The sequence below is a fragment of the Prionailurus bengalensis genome, chromosome C1 (assembly GCF_016509475.1).
Source record: "Prionailurus bengalensis isolate Pbe53 chromosome C1, Fcat_Pben_1.1_paternal_pri, whole genome shotgun sequence".
In the NCBI taxonomy this organism is placed as follows: Eukaryota; Metazoa; Chordata; class Mammalia; order Carnivora; family Felidae; genus Prionailurus; species Prionailurus bengalensis.
In genome coordinates this window covers 105,696,592-105,712,561 of record NC_057345.1, presented here as the reverse complement: position 1 = coordinate 105,712,561, position 15,970 = coordinate 105,696,592, and the positions used below count along the sequence as shown (strand labels likewise).

The 15,970-nt window shown below is 41.9% G+C and overlaps 1 protein-coding gene across 9 annotated transcripts in view; it reads right to left on the bottom strand.

Annotated features, from left to right (window-relative positions):
- The window catches only part of RPRD2 (regulation of nuclear pre-mRNA domain containing 2), a 104,386-nt gene that overhangs the window by 3,367 nt on the left and 85,049 nt on the right, over nt 1-15,970 (bottom strand). For 2 of the 9 annotated variants that reach the window (XM_043576150.1, XM_043576151.1), the window contains 5 exons: nt 15,074-15,356; nt 12,494-12,754; nt 10,313-10,513; nt 6,091-7,272; nt 1,074-5,950 (listed from right to left, as the gene is read on the bottom strand). In XM_043576150.1, coding sequence (XP_043432085.1) covers nt 5,862-5,950; nt 6,091-7,272; nt 10,313-10,513; nt 12,494-12,754; nt 15,074-15,356 — 2,016 coding nt within the window. In that variant the 3' untranslated portion in view covers nt 1,074-5,861. Of the gene's footprint in view, nt 1-1,073; nt 7,273-10,312; nt 10,514-12,493; nt 12,755-15,073; nt 15,357-15,970 lie in introns of those variants that run through there. The other 7 variants (XM_043576152.1, XM_043576153.1, XM_043576144.1 and 4 more) reach the window with 4 other exon arrangements.

The window sequence follows — 15,970 nt, the reverse complement described above, 5'->3', positions numbered from 1 at the left end:
AACTGTATGCCCTACCTACTGGGTGTATTCTTAGGCTGCTATTTCTGAAGTGTCCAGTGACGTGTGGAACTTCACGTAATGAAGGTTGCTATTTAGAACCTTTTACCCCGCCAGTGACCTAGGTGGGGTCCAGATGTGGTGACTGTCTCTTCACCCCTTAAAGCCAACATTCCTTTTATTAAGCTTCACTGGGGTATGAAAAAGGGATAGGGCAAGAGAGGGTTAAGTGTGGCTTATGTATGACAGACTGCCATTCACAGCAAGAAGGGTAGATGTGGGAAAAGAATGAACCAGAAGGATCCCTACCACCACCACCCCAACTCTAGGCTTGCTTCAAAAATGCTTCTTCACTCACAACTGTACAACTTTTTGAAGACATACACAAATAGTTATCCATACAGTATATCCCACTTCATTACCAACCACTCCCTTAACATCTTGATTTTACCCCACCCATCATCCCCTTTCCAAAACTGAATTACACAGAGGATCAAACAGAAAACCCACACGGCCATGAAGATCACAGAGGCTCAGATTGCCTTCAGTGACACCGAGCACTGGAAGTCAAAGGGAACACTTGGATTAAGATCAGTGTGAGAGGGGGAAAGTCAACCACACAACAAAGGAAACCATACTTTATTAAACTGGAAAACAAAAACATAATATTGGGGACAAAGAGATTAAAAAAAAAAAAGAATGGCTGGAAGACAGGCAAGTGCAAGTGGTCACAAGGAAGGGACAAGACGGGTGGTCTGTGGTATCTGTGCACCTCAAATGTGCAGGCACACACCCCGTCCCCTTGACCCCCATCGCACTTATACCAAAAGCCAATACAATCAGATCTTCAGAGATACATCCAGGCCTTCTTTCTGCATCCTGTAGCTGGTTTCACCTTCAGCCCTGGACAGTCATGTAGGGTCTTTGCTGGAGAAAATTTAGATTTTCCAACCATAGGTCTGCTCCACAAAGCAGCAGTTTCAGCTCCTGAAGAAGTTTTCTCTCCTAGTTGTGCTCACCACGGAAGCCAGGAGACCTTGGTCAAAGCCCGAAATCTCAAAGAAAAATGTCAAACCTTCAGAACTAGTTGTTTTATTAAATGATATTAATACACATTTCAAAAGGATTTCATTGTTGTTGCCTCTAAAGCATGTACTTGTTTTGTTTTCCACACTGAACACGTGAGAATATCATTCAACATATCTAATTTTAATCTTAACAGGCACCCCCACCCATTCAAAAAGGGGGGGGGGAGGAAAAAAAGGGGGAGAAAGCAGTTATTTTACAGCGGCTTCAAAACAATTAACAGCTGAAGCTTAATTCTGCATGACCCGATAACTTCAGGACTGATAGTGAATATTCTGCAATTAGGAAGTTTAGCATATTCACATTATCCAGATAGGTTAGCTGTACCATATATATCACAAACGTTGTATTCCTGGGATCAAAAAGGATAAAAGTCCTACTCTCTTATCATTTTACCCTCCCTGGCATCAAACCAAAATCCATTTATGCTCACCTTTTGGGAGGGCAGAGAGAAATAGGGAGGGGGCTGTCATCTAAGCTGACTGGAGAGTAAACTCTCAATACTTAAGGACTTGATTTCTGATACTATCACTGCGTTTTAAGCAGTACCAGCATATTCACGACCCCCCCACCAATTCTCTGTCTGTGATTTTACAGTGAGCACCAAGGACCTTAGTAACAACTTCGCATATTCTGATTTCATATAAATCATGTCCTTGCCAAGACACACTATGTTATGCTTTCTTTAAAAAAATCTTGTTTATTATATTTTTAAACTCAGGTTGAAATACAAAAGTCAGAGCATGGGCGTGGAGTTTTAAATCACAGACACAGAAAGAATAAAACCCCTTTGTTTCATGTTATGAATACCAGAATTGTCTTTTTTCACTATATCACATATATACACTGTCGTCTTCATTTACTGCTGTAGACAGACTTCCTTAAAGTTAACACCCGACAGTCACATACAAATCCTCCCGTCCATCCTGAAACAAACTCAATGAGGATTTCGTAGCTTAAAAAACAAAACACCCCACAAAAGAGCCCAACCCTTAAAAGTCCATCTTTTAAACTGTACAAGGTCTTCCTTTCATGTATTAGTCATCATGCTTTTGAGGACAATCACCCTACCCCAACATTTAGGAAGCCACTTTCCTGACATCTCCACATTTTCTGATAAAATCAAATGGTCAGAGAGCCTTTTCAAGTAAACGTTACTTTTAGCTTAAACAAGAGCAGCAGAAAGAATTCACATTCTTTTATTCTAGAATGAAAAACATCCCACTTAATTTCTGCAAAACAAAAAAAATCCATTTCAGTTTTGAGTCAATTAGAACTCTCTCCCCCCCTCCCCCCACCCCTCCCCTTACTCTTGCTTACACTTTTCCCTAAACAAATGTCTCAGGACTCAACATAACTATATCATTTCTTTGCTTTGCTACACTATACACCCCACCCCACACACAAGGTCATGGCATCATGCATTTTTGTGGGGGAGAGCTATAGGGCGGAGAGTCTCGAGAGGGTCAAAGACACAACAGTTGGCTTAAGACCAGAAATGCATCAGGAAGATGAAGGACTCGTGGCCTCCTAGCCACAGAGCACATGGCGAGCCCAAATAAATAACATGGAATAAATTACACAAAAACTCCCAAACTATGACGCACACCTGGTTTAAGCTGCTCTTGATCTGAAAAGCAAGTTTATGCTGACACAAAGAGTCATCTTCTGTCACTATGTTGTCCACTCTCCCCCATCTTTAATATTTTACTAGAGGAATCCAAAGCAATCCCTATACTTCCTACAGTTCTATACTCACATAGAAGAAAATATGAAACTTGCTAGGATTCCCTAAAAAAAGAACACATATTGTTTTACTCATCTAGCTGGATATTACCAGTGTGTATACCTTGGGGTAAGACACTAAATAATATAAAATAATAGTAAAGCAGTATTTGCTTTTCAGTGTTCCTTGATATAAAGTTATAAACACTCAAAGCGTACTGATTGTCTTTTTTCCCAGTACTAGTTGTGGAAATATAAAGAAGCCTTTCAGTTTGGGGAGAAGGAAAGCAAACCATTCTTGTGTAAAATGACTAAGGGCAGAAACATTCTTTATTTCCTAGGGGAAGCAGAAGGTGGGGATAAGGCTTGAGCCTTGAAATGTGACAGGCTGCTAGCTGTAGAATGGGGGAAATTTGGATTTCTCAGGTCCTCCTCTGTAAAGATATGTATACCCACTTGTCACTAAAACACTTCTGAAGAGGTAGAATGTATAGAAAGATGCTATCCAACCTCCTCCTTTGAAATACCAAGAACAGGGGTAAATGCAGGACTAGGGCGAAGAGGAAAGAAAGATGCAGGTCCATAGTTCCCTTTCCCTACTACTCCACCTTTGCTGAAAACCATCAAGCATCACTTAACATTTGGGAGGCATCATGGTAAAAAATCTCTTACATTAAAAAATTCAAAGATAATATTTCAGTTGCGCCTTTATTAGCAATTGTCAACTGTAGTGACTTTTCTTTCTGGCCAAAGCAGACGTGCAAACTGAGAGAGAAAAAGTCAATCAAGAAAGAAAAGCAGGAAGCATGAGCTTGGTTGCAGGACGTGCCAAGCTATAGAAGTCTCCCGTTCTCATTTATGAGCGATGGGCAGGTCACACGGCACCATTACTGGTTCCTGTCTCTAACTCTAACATTGGAGGCACACCTTATTTTAACCTGGAGATTATATTTAGCCCCCTCTCTTTCATTCCAAGGATGAAGAGTAATAATTTTTACTAGGATAGAATGACACCTGTATCTCCTCAAAGTTCCAAATAGTCCTTTAGAAGAAGAGGTTCATTTCTTTTGGTAAGATTTTAGGAGAAAGATAAAGAACCCAACTTCAATAGGTCTTTAAAAAACAAAACAAAACAAAACAAAACTTCAAAGGTCCACCGTCTCCCACCTATTTCCCCTTGCAACATCTCTCGGCTCGTCAGCAGGGCACAGAGCATACAGGAAAGGGAGCCAAGCTGGTCACAGTAGTTACTCAATGGGAGAGAGAAGGGGAAAGGGATCCTTCCATTGACTACTTGATAAGCCAAGCCCAAAGAACATCCCAACATTGCACGTTATTCTCTGTACTGATGGAAGTTTTATTTCAAATGTAATACTCTTCAGTAAATGGGTAAGAGTTGTTTTCCTCCCCACCCCCTCAAACCCCCAGCCAAATGAAGTGGCTCTGGTTGTGTTTCTTTGCCCCCCAGCCTCTGTAAAATACAAGTAGCTTGGGTTAAGTGCAGTGGGAGAGCAGACTGGATGGAATAGTGAAATGCAAGCATGTTTGACTTTTTAATCTCGAAGGGAGGCCCTTTGTCATTTAAAAAAAAAAAGATCAAAGGAAGGAAATCAAATAAAAACAATAATAAATCAAACTCCTACTTCCAATGCTCTCTAGACTGTTCAAAATGCTTTTCCCTTGGTTTCCATCAGTACCTGGGAGGGAAGAATGGGCGTTTTGGTGCAAAGAACGGAGGGCCCCTAGCAAAAGGTGGCCTGGGTCTCTTTAGACTGTGGAATGGGTCTCTGCTGAGAAAAGGTTCCCTAGGCCGAAAGTCTGGCCGGGGATTCCGCAAAATCATACCACTCCGGTTGATGGCGTCTCTGTGTGAGGGACCCAAGTGGGGGCCACTGCTGTTGTTGCTGCCTCCCCCACCTCCTCCTCCATGGGCTGGGCCCAGGTGCTCCAGAGAATGGGAGGGTAGGCTGAGGCTCTCTCGTACACGGCTAAGGCCAGGGCCGTTGAGGTCCCGTTGGGTGGGGCCCCCATGGTCCCTGGGTCCTGGGAGCACCCCAAAATGCTCAGCCAGGGTCCCTTGAAGAAGGGAACTATGGTCCTTGGGAAATACTGCCACAGCTCCCGCCACTCCGTGCTCTGCCAGTGGTGGAGCTGGGAAGGGTACAACCCCAGAGTGGTCAACAGGGGGTGGAGGAGGAGGTGGAGTAGAAAAGGGAACACCACTCCCACCACTGCTGCTATGTTCCCCAGGGGGTGGAGGAGGGGGTGGGGTGGGGAAAGGAACTCCGCTGTGCTCTCCAGGAGGAGGGGGTGGGGCAGCATGGGCCAGGGCCGCCTCCTTTGTGAAGGGGTTCGAAAGATCCACTGTGGGTAGATGAGTGGGTGCATCTCGAGAGAAGATACCCCCATGATCCTTAGGAGGAGCAGGTGGGGCAGATGACGGCCCCACTGGCTCTCTCTGGAAGTGTGTCCCATGTTCCAAGGGGGATGGGGGGAGATGATGCTCAAATGTTGAGTTGAAACTGTTGGAACGGAAGCTGCCGACACTTTCCTGAAATTGGGATGCCCGTTCCTTGTATGGTGCTGCTTTAAAGCCAGTGAGGCCTCCGCTGCCCCCACCCCCAAGGGATGCCAACTCAGAGGCACTTGTGGGGCCATTGTCAAAGGAGCTGCCTGAGGTGCTCAGATCAAACCAACCCACCCTTGAAGCCTCGCGCCCGTGTCCTCTATTTCCCTTCCCAGGAACTCGGACGGACTCTACGGTCTGTATCGGCTCCCCTGACATCCTCCTATTGGATGCGTTATGATAACCCAAGGTTTCTATAGGGGCCCCCTTCTCTTCGGTGCTGTCAGGCAAGTCTAAGCAGGAGGAGGAGACTCGGGTTTCTATGCGGTAGTGCTCTTCTTGCTGCTGCTGATCGGTGGCTGTCAAGCTGGGCTGGGCGAGGTTTGACAGGCCGACACCATCACTTGAAGTGCCCTTGCTGGGGGCCTGGCCAAAATGCTTATCATCCGAGGGCTTTCGCGAGGCATTTTTAAGCATATTCTTAAACTCAATCGTCGACGTGGTGGAAATGGTGGGGGCCAGGACTTTCTCCACGCCTGGTGTGGGTGGGTGGCCCGTGGGAGCGGCAAGGGTATTCTGCGGAGAGAAAAGGGAACGATGTGGGACTGGGTGAGGAGGCTCTGGGTACTGCTTCTGCGGCAAACCGAGATGCCCAGTGGTAGACTGAGACAAGCTACTGTGGTTGGAGTCAGGGGTGAAAAATGAATCATTCTTACTCGGTGACGGTGACCGGTCAGACCCCGGTTCACTCCCTCTTATGCTGAAGGCACCAAATAGCCCGGGGGAAGAGGAGAGATGGTCACAATTCTCACTAGAGTCCAGGAGAGCCCTTACAGATGGAGGGAAGGCAGACTTTACCCCGAATTCTTGGGCCCTGTGGCTATAACTGGAGAGGATTGGCTGGTATTCGGTGGTATCAGAGAGCTTGCTTGACTTCAGGATAGACTTGGCCGGCTTCTTCTCTAGGTTCATCATGGCAGAGGGTGGAGGCCCTGAGTATTCAAAATCTCGGTAATCCTCATCTTCCTGGAAAGAAGTATCTGGATAGAACTTCTCCTGTGAAGAGTCCATCAGGGAAGATGGCCTCTCCATTCCATCCGAAGGCTGTTTATAGGGTGATTCACTGCCCAGGCCAAAAGGTCGATATGTAGATACAGAATTGGAGAGTTCCCGGGGGTAGCTTTCCTCTCTCCCAGGGGGTGGTGATCTTGTACTGCTGGGTGTTGAGGAACCAGGGCTAATGATCTTAGAAAGCAGGGACATGGTGTCTACACTGCTGGATGTGGGCTTGTCCATCATCTCATCCTGGGTGGGTGTCCCACTCCGTTCGTCCCGCACAGGGGTTCCGTCAATGTTGTCAATTGACGTGCTAGTAGGGCCACGCTGGAAGTCTGAGGGGTGGCTTTCTGCTGGGGCACTGGACCCCAAGCTGCTCAGGATTGGGATGTTTAAGTTTAAGCCACTGAAACCAGGATTACCTTTTAAGAAGTTGTGGATCTTCATTTCCAGGCTTGGAGAGGTGGACTCAGACTCCAGCTTTGGCTTGGAGATCTCTGAAGATTGGCACATGGCAACTTCAGTAGGTGGGGCAGCAGGGCTAGTACTGTGGGTTCCTGTAAACCCCATAGAGTTGGATGGTAGCTTAAAAGTAGTGCTTGGGAGCCCTGGGCTTTGCCCAATTGAGGCCTTGCTAGCTGATGTCGAAGAGACTTCAGAAGTTGATGAATTAGGAGAATAGTTGAAGCTTTTAGGAATAAAGGATTGGGTACTGGAGGACAGATTTCTTCCTTTGATGCTAGAGACTGTGGTGTTTGCAGGGGAAGCTGAAGTGCTCTGGGATGCAGCTTCGCTGGCTGGGACTGGGTTCCCAGTAACACTCTGAAGTAAAGATGACAGGCCTGTAGAAACAGAGATTAAAGGAGTTAAAAAGAACAACTGCCTGCCCTACAATTAAAACAATGTAGGCTAATCGGATATTCTCATTCATTCCAGCGGGAACCAGATAGACATTAAAATATGAGGCCAAAGAGAATCCAGACCAAACAAGCAATGGCTAAATGTCATAGAAAATACTGGACCTATTTCTCAATATAAAGAGAGCAAATTACTGAAATGTTTCTAGTACAGTCATCAAACAAGTCTAACACAGCACAATAAAAGGCAACAGGAAAGGGAAGATTTTAGTGTCAGAATCATTCATAGTTTAAACAAGACAAAGCAGGAAGAGAAAGGAGGCAAATTATCCTTAAAATAACACTTTAAGCCAGTATTTCTTAACATTTGATCTGTGGAATTGTTTCTGTAAATGCAAATAGATATTCCTTTCTAGCCTCTGCAATTGTTTCTAGTAAGTTAACGAACACTGTTATTTATTCTCAAGAGAGAGATCACGTATGCACATTGCTGAAATTTGTTTGAACAGGACACTTTTTTCAAGCATCTCTTGCTAGACTTTGGGGAAACAATGGTTTAGCTATCATTTTTGGTTGTAAAATGTAGCAATAGTAAACATGCAAACACACCCCAAAGACTTACAAAGCTAGATCATCTTATAGCTTGGAAAATTTAAGAATTATTCATCTACCCAAGTTGACACTGATGAGATTCAACCCTACTCACTGATAGACAAAACCTCAGAAGCTCTGAGAAAGAATTCTTTGGGGTAAAGGCTGAAGTCCACCAAAGCAAACTGCTCCTCCTGTAGAAAATTTTTTAGAAAAATACTTGACAAAGAGATAAAAGGAGGTCCTATAAATTCAATCATGTGTTGGCAAATTTACCCAATTTCTGGTCATAAATGAAAACCTTTTGGGCATACTTCACCCGGATTTGTAGCTTTTCGTCATACACTAAAACTGTTCCTTCATAATGGTGTGATGAAAGACACCAGTACTTTATATGGTACTTTACTTAATGATTCTTCAAGATTTCAATTTTAATCCATATTTACCAACAGACTTAAGCTCTGAAGAATTCTGAGATTACTCCATCCTTGGAACATTAAAAAAAAATTTTTTTTAATGTTTTATTTGTTTTTGAGAGACAGAAACAGAGTGTGAGCAGGAGAGGGGCAGAGAGAGGGTGACACAGAATCTGAAACAACTCCAGGCTCTGAGCTGTCAGCACAGAGCCCGATGCAGGGCTCAAACTCATGAACCGTGAGATCATGACCTACACCAAAGTCGGACCCTTAACTGACTGAGCTACCCAGGTGTCCCTATCCTTGGAACATTTTTAACTGCCATAACGTTATATATTTAATGGTGCATGTTATCCAATATTCACTAATATCTGAATAACTGAAATATTATTTCAATTATCCTGCTGAAACAAACAAACAAAAAACATGTTTCATTTCCGAAAAGTTCTCTGGCTATATAACTTCCCCCTCCTAACAGTTTGATTTAATTCTTAGCAGCCATTGTTCATACCAAAATCAGAAGTCCTCAAGCACTAGAACATGACATATGACGTCATGATTTTTAAGATATTTCAGCATATCTTTCAGATACTGTGGGATTTCTTCAAAAGATCATCTTGTTAAGATAGACACTACTCAGATTTCTGATAATAGGTGATATAGTCCCTTACCACTAAATATTAATATTGTTCTTTGATTTTTTTAAAAAGTTTATTTATTTAAGAGAGAGTGAGAGAGGGAGAGCGAGAGAGAGCACGTTGTCAGTGCAGAGCCAGACTCGTGAGGTCATGACCTGGGATGAATTCAAGAATCAGACACTTAACTGCCTGAGCCACCCAGGCACAGCACCTTTCTTCAATCTTAACGGGCCATACTCTATTCGACTTTTTGCCCATTGAAGTCATTTTTTTGTGTTAAAAATCTGTCAATAATGGCTGTGGGTGACACAATCAGAGCAAAGTTCTAAGAGATCCCTTAGAATCTCTATAGGCTTTTAAAAATGCATCTATTTAAGTTGCTGGATAAAGTTTCTTAAAAGTCAAGCATTCTATTTTCCACAAGGAAATGAAAGGTGATGAACCACCCAGTTACTCCACAAAGATTGTCTTCTGGGGTCCCCAAAAACACATGCTGTCAGAACACCTAGTTCTGTTCAAATTTTGCCTGATGAGAAAGTCCACATGACGCTGGTGTCATAATCTACTGAAAGGAAAAGCTGTAAGTATTATTAATGTCCCCTGGAGGCTCCTGGTTGAGAACTTTGATACAGAGTTAAATCACTGTATTGAAGATATTGCTCTGATATTTATAATTCACTGCATACTTATACTGAGGTGCTAAATAACAATTGTGCTTGTATCTGGAGGTTTTGAGAACAGAGAGCAGGTATGTTTTATGAAAAAATATTAAAGCAGTTTTAGACACAAAACAGATAATTAACAAGGTATACTAGGTTCAAATAAGGTAGAGATTACAGGTACAGAGATGTGCTATACCTACAAATAAAGGCCTCTAAATTAGGACATAAAAAAGAAAATCATTTCTCATAAGATTTTTGACGGTAGATTGACCTTTCTTACTGTCTTTAGCTTTGGTTAACATTAAAAATATAAGCCTCAACATATACTAACCGGTCCTCAGAGCTGGAATAAATGTAGCCCCTAGAGGGCTCATGGTGTAGGTAAAAGAATACTAGAATCCAGTCAAGCAATCTGGCTTTTAGTCTCAACTCATCACTGAGTAGATAAATTTGTAACCTTAAGCAGGTCACATCACCTCACTGAGCCTTATTCTCCTCACCTAAAAAGGAGGGGATTAGACCAGATGGTATTTTGTCTCTTTCAGCTTTGACAGTTTCTAATTCTATAAATGCCAGCTTGTAGATAAGAAATATAAATAAGACAATGAACTAACTGTATTATACATTTCATGGCTTTGGATGCTTCAGAACTGGAACCCAGGATTAAGCCAGAGACAAACAATCACAATTCAAGTCCCTGTGGCACAGGTCAGTTTACCTTGCAGTGCAGGGGCTGACTGTGTCTGGGTTTTGGAAAGAGCAGACAGAATGCTTTCTGGGGTGATCTCCACCTTTGAGAGGATATTTGCCAGAGGATTGTGAGATGTTGTCGGGGCAGGTGCAGGTGTTTTCAGGCCAGTGCTGAGGTTGCTGGGACTTGTAGGAGTTCCTGGAGAAGGTCTTGATGCAGGACTGACCCCTGGTGGCAGAAAGATTAACTCAAGAAAATGCGGTTCAAAATGACCATTAAATTCACAATAACTTTCCACTCACTCAAACCAGTTTGGTATGTTTAACAGGAATGCTTCTGTGACAGATCCACAAATAGGGCATATCATGGCTTGTACAAAGGAAAAAATATGAAAATTAGATTAAAATCTGCTCCTGTCTACTTTGAACACCCCTAAAGTAAACAAGTACTTTCAGATGTATTTTTTAGTTTTGAGAGCCAAAAGAGACTTAGGGAACCTACTTCTTTTCTTTCTACCAAATGGCATCAACACCACAGAATCTTGCAGGTGCTCAGTAAATATTGCTGGCTCATTATGATCAGAGCCATTCCAATTGTGTAACTCAACCCACTGCATAATTCTATGTGATTAATAAATTATTTGCTTTTGAAAAGGCCTTTAAAATGAGATCATATAAGCAACTTCCTTTACATCTTTATATTTTATTTATTTTTTTAAGCAAGTTCCATGCCCAACATGGGGCTTGAACACATGACCTTGAGATCAAGAGTCCCATGCTCCACCAACTGAGCCAGCCGGGTGCTCCTACATCTTTATATTTTAAAACACTGTGTTAGTTTTTAATTCAGAAAAAAAAAAGGGTATATAATAAAAAAAAGAATAATTTTTGAATGACAAAAATATGAATAGGTAGATATTTCACAAAGAAAAATAAAAATGAAAAAGTTTCTATCACATTGTTAATCAAAAAAATGTAAATTAAAACAAGTTACTTTTTTTTTTTTTTAAGTAATCTCTATACTCAATGTAGGGCTTCAACGCATGACCCTGAGATCAAGAGATGCATGCTTGAGGTACCAGGCTTGATTCAGTTGGTGGAGTGTGCGACTCGATCTCAGGGTTGTGGGTTTGAGTCCCACATTGGATGTAGAGATTACTTAAAAGGAACTGCATGCTCTACTGACTGAGCCAGTCAGGCACCCCAAAACAAATGACTTTTAAGACTGAATTTGACAAAGATTAAAATAAAACAAAATAGTGCTGGAGAGGCTGAGAAACAAAGGGAACTTTCATGTGCTTGGTACATAAAATAGTACATTTTTGGTGATCATTTTAGTATAACATTAAAAGATTAAAAACCTGTATGTTGCCTGGGGGGGAGAGGGGAAAATGGGTGATGGGCATCGAGGAGGGCACTTGTTGGGATGAGCACTGGGTGTTGTATGTAAGCGATGAATCATGGGAATCTACCCCCAAAACCAAGAGCACACTGTACAAACTGTATGTTAGCCAACTTGACAATAAATTATATTAAAAAAACACAAACTGTATGGGTTTTTTTGGTCTTTATATGAGAAATATAAATTTAAGTTTTTATAAAGAAATTAAGTAATTGGGATTTTCTTCAAAATTATCAAGATTGGGTAAGGCACAGCAGAAACCAGAGTGGCCATGTGTTTCTACTGTTGAAGATGAATGATGTGTACACAAAGGTGCTCTACTTGTGTGTATTTTCATTAACATTTCCATTAAGGAAAGAAAAAGCCCTATATACTCATCAACCATTTAGGAAGGGTTGTGCATAGATTTTAGCATCAAGGTGGTTCATTATAGTATTCTTTAAAACAGTGAAAAATTACAAAAATATCAGATGTCTAGTAATAAAGGCTTAGATAAGTTCATATACAATATGCTTCAATTATTGAAAGAAAAATTATTACAAATATTTAATCTACCAAAACATTCACAGACACACACACACACACTGGTAAAGTTAGACACAACTAGCGTCTTTTAGGGTAGTAGGGTTGCAGGTTATTTATTTTATTCCCTTATTTTATTTTTCTATAATGACCATGTATTCGTTTTTCGACTTAAAAAAATCACTGTTAATTTAAGGAAAAAAAGCAACAAAAAACCCAGACTGATGATCGTTCAATTAGAAAGATGAAAATAAGCCTTTTATCCTCTTTATGGGGCTTACTTACCAGTATTTTTCATGACTGATGTCAGGCTACTAAGGATGGAACTGATCTTTGCCAGATCCACATTAGCCAGGTTTGGCAAAGCCAGTGCTGGAGAAGGGGACAGAAGAGAAGTATTCACAGGCTTTGGAAGAGGGGGCGTTGCTGTCATGGTCACAGGCACTGGGGTACACGAAGAGGCCTTGGAGATACTTTCTGTTGGCTTTGTGGGTACAGAAGTGGAAGCAGCGGACTTCTCCGCAGGTTTTTCCTTCCTGTCCTCTACTGTTTAAAGAAAAGAGGTGAGACTGCATTACTGCTTTCCAGACTTGACTTCCAGTATGAAATGTGTCCTAATATATCTGGATTTGGGGGTATAAAGCACAATGCTTTAGAGAAAAATCATTCACTCACTTCATCATTTTTACATAAGCCATACTCTTTATGTTGCTTCTCTCCTTCAACACCTGCTTAAAATAAATTTCCCAAATTCATTTTTTATCTTTTTAAAGATTTATTTGCATTTTCTTAGTATTTGTGTATTAAATTTGTACATTTCTGGGATCATGTTATTTGGCACACATGTGTTCTTTTAGTTACAATATTTATAGTCATAAATTACCCTGTCTTTTCTTTTCCATTAACCTGAGAGCTTTCTAAGACATAGAAACTTATGCATTAAATCCAACAAAACTCCAACTGCCTAACAAGAATGATTATAAAGCTTGGGATGTCAGAGAAACAATGCACCAATCCAGGTTAATTTTGTTTGTGTGCATGTGTATATATGTTAGTTAGAATGTATGTAATCTCTACACCCAACATGGGGCTGGAACTCCAGACCCCAAGATCAAGAGTCACATGCTCTTCTGACTGAGCCAGCTAGGTACTGGAAAGACTGGGAGACTTTTTTTTTTTTTTTTTTTTAAAGTAATCTCCTAACTCGGTGTGGAGCTCGAACTCACCACTCCAAGATCAACAGACACGCCTACTGACTGAGCCAGCCAGGGGCATGGCTTTGGAATCTTGGAAGGTCAAGAGTATAAGTGCCCCTCCTTCTAGAACAGTGCTGTTCAACAGAAATGTAATTCAAGCCACACATGTAAGTTAGCTTTTCTAATGGCCACATTAGAAAAAAAAGTAGAGGGGTGTTGGGGTGGCTCAGTTGGTTAAGCGTCCAACTCTTAGATTTCAGCTCGGGTCATGTTCTCACAGTTTTCAGCTGAGTTCAAGCCCTCCATCGGGATAGGCTCTGAGCCTGCTTGGAATTCATTCTTTCTCTCTCAATAGACTTAAAAAAAGGGAGAAACAAGTAAAATTAACTTTAATTATATATTTTACCTAAGCATCTCTCAAATATTTTCATTCTGTTATAAATATAAAAATTATTGGGGTGCCTGGGTGGCTCAGTCCGTTAAGCGTCCGACTTCGGCTCAGGCCATGATCTCACGGTCCGTGAGTTTGAGCCCTGCGTTGGGCTCTGTGCTGACAGCTCAGAGCTTGTAGCCTGCTTCGGATTCTGTGTCTCCCTCTCTCTCTGACCCTCCCCCATTCATGCTCTCTGTTTCAAAAATAAATAAACATTAAAAAAAAAATTTAAAAACATAAATATAAAAATTATTGAGATATTTTCATTTTGGGTACTAAGTTTTCAGAATCCAGTGTGTATCTTTTTAAAAAAAAATATTTATTTTTGAGTGGGGTGGGCAGGGAAGGGCAGAGAGCTATGGTGGAAGAGAATCCAAAGTGGGCTCCACACTGACAGCAGAGAGCCCGATGCAGGGCTTGAACCCATAAACCATGAGATCATGACCTGAGTTGAAACCAAGAGTTGGATGCTTAACTGACTGAGCCACCCAGGTGCCCCCTTCCCCAGTAAGTACCTTTAAATTAGAGTACATCTCAAGTTGGACAAGCCACATTTCAAATGCTCAACAGCCACAAGTAAGTAGCTAGTGGCTACCATATTGAACAGAACAGATCTTGAGCAATGATTCCGTAGCTCATGTGGCATACCAAATCCTAAACCGGGATAATAATACCCTGCTGTTCTAATCTAATCTTGCTGCTCTTTTTTTTTTTTTTAATGTTTATTTATTTAAAAAAATTTTTTTAATGTTTATTATTGAGAGACAGAGCATGAAAGGAGGAGGGGCAGAGACAGAGAGGGAGACAAAGAATCAGAAGCAGGCTCCAGGTTCTGAGCTGTCAGCACAGAGCCCGAAGCAGGGCTCGAGATCATGACCTGAGCTGAAGTCTGATGATTAACCGACTGAGCCACCCAGAGGCCCCTAATGTTTATTTATTTTTGAGAGAGAGAGAGAGAGAGAGATGTGCGCGAGCCAGTGGGGGAGGGGCAGAGAGAGAGAGACACAGAATCCAAAGCAGACTCCAGGCTCTGAGCTGTCAGCACAGAGCCTGATGCAGGGCTAGAACTCACGAACCACAAGATCATGACCTGAGCCGAAGTTGGCCGCTCAACCGACTGAGCCACCCAGGCGCCCCTAATCTTGTTGATCTTAATACCAGCTTGTGATAGATTCGTTGGTGGGAAAAGAAAATACGTAAGGAACAAGGTGCCCTTTAATCACATAAAGGACATACCAATGATTTTTGACCCATCATCTTCCACATCTGAGAGTTCCATGTCTTCCACATCACGATTATCTGTCACAGGCTCAGGTGTGGCAGACTTCTCACTCTCCATGGCTGGTGACTGGGATTCCTCACCTCCCATTCCCTGAAAAGGAGACTCGGAACCAGTTGGAGAAGGAGCATCCATGCTTGGGGAAGGGACTGGTGATTCTTCAGGATCAGGAAGGGTTGACTTCAATTGATCCAGCTTCTTCTTTAAATTGTTCACTCGATTAGCAAAGGTTTTGTATGCCTAAAAGAAAAAAAGAAGAGTTACTCCTCTGAGAAAAGGACTAAGATATTACTATTTTGACTTTGACCAGATTTCCTCATTATTATTAACTATAGCACTGGTACAAAACAAACAAAAAAAAACCCAGGGCACCTGGGTTGTTCAGTCAGTTAAGTGTTTGGCTTCTCAGGTCATGATCTCACGGTTCGGGAGTTTGAGCCCCACATCGGGCTCTCTGCTGTCAGCACAGAGCCTGCTTGGGATCTTCTGTACCCCCTTCTCTTAACCTTTCCCCTACTCATGCGAATACACTCTCTCAAAAATAAACAAACATTGAAAAACAAAATAAAAAACAAATCTGTCAATCATGGAGTAGTTTCCAGTCTCTGCTTTTTTCCTTAAATGAATATTATCATCCATATAGTTGCCCAAGCTAGAAACTTTGAGGCTATCTGTACTTAATCTTCCCTTGCTCTTTTCTATCCATTTTACCAAACCAATATTTATTGAGAGTTTAAATGTGCTGGCCAATCTTCTAGGTACTGGAGACACAGAAATGACTAAGAAGATAGACAAAAATCAAATCCATAAAGTACTACAGCCTGGGAGGTCAAACAGTGTGGACTTTTTTAAGA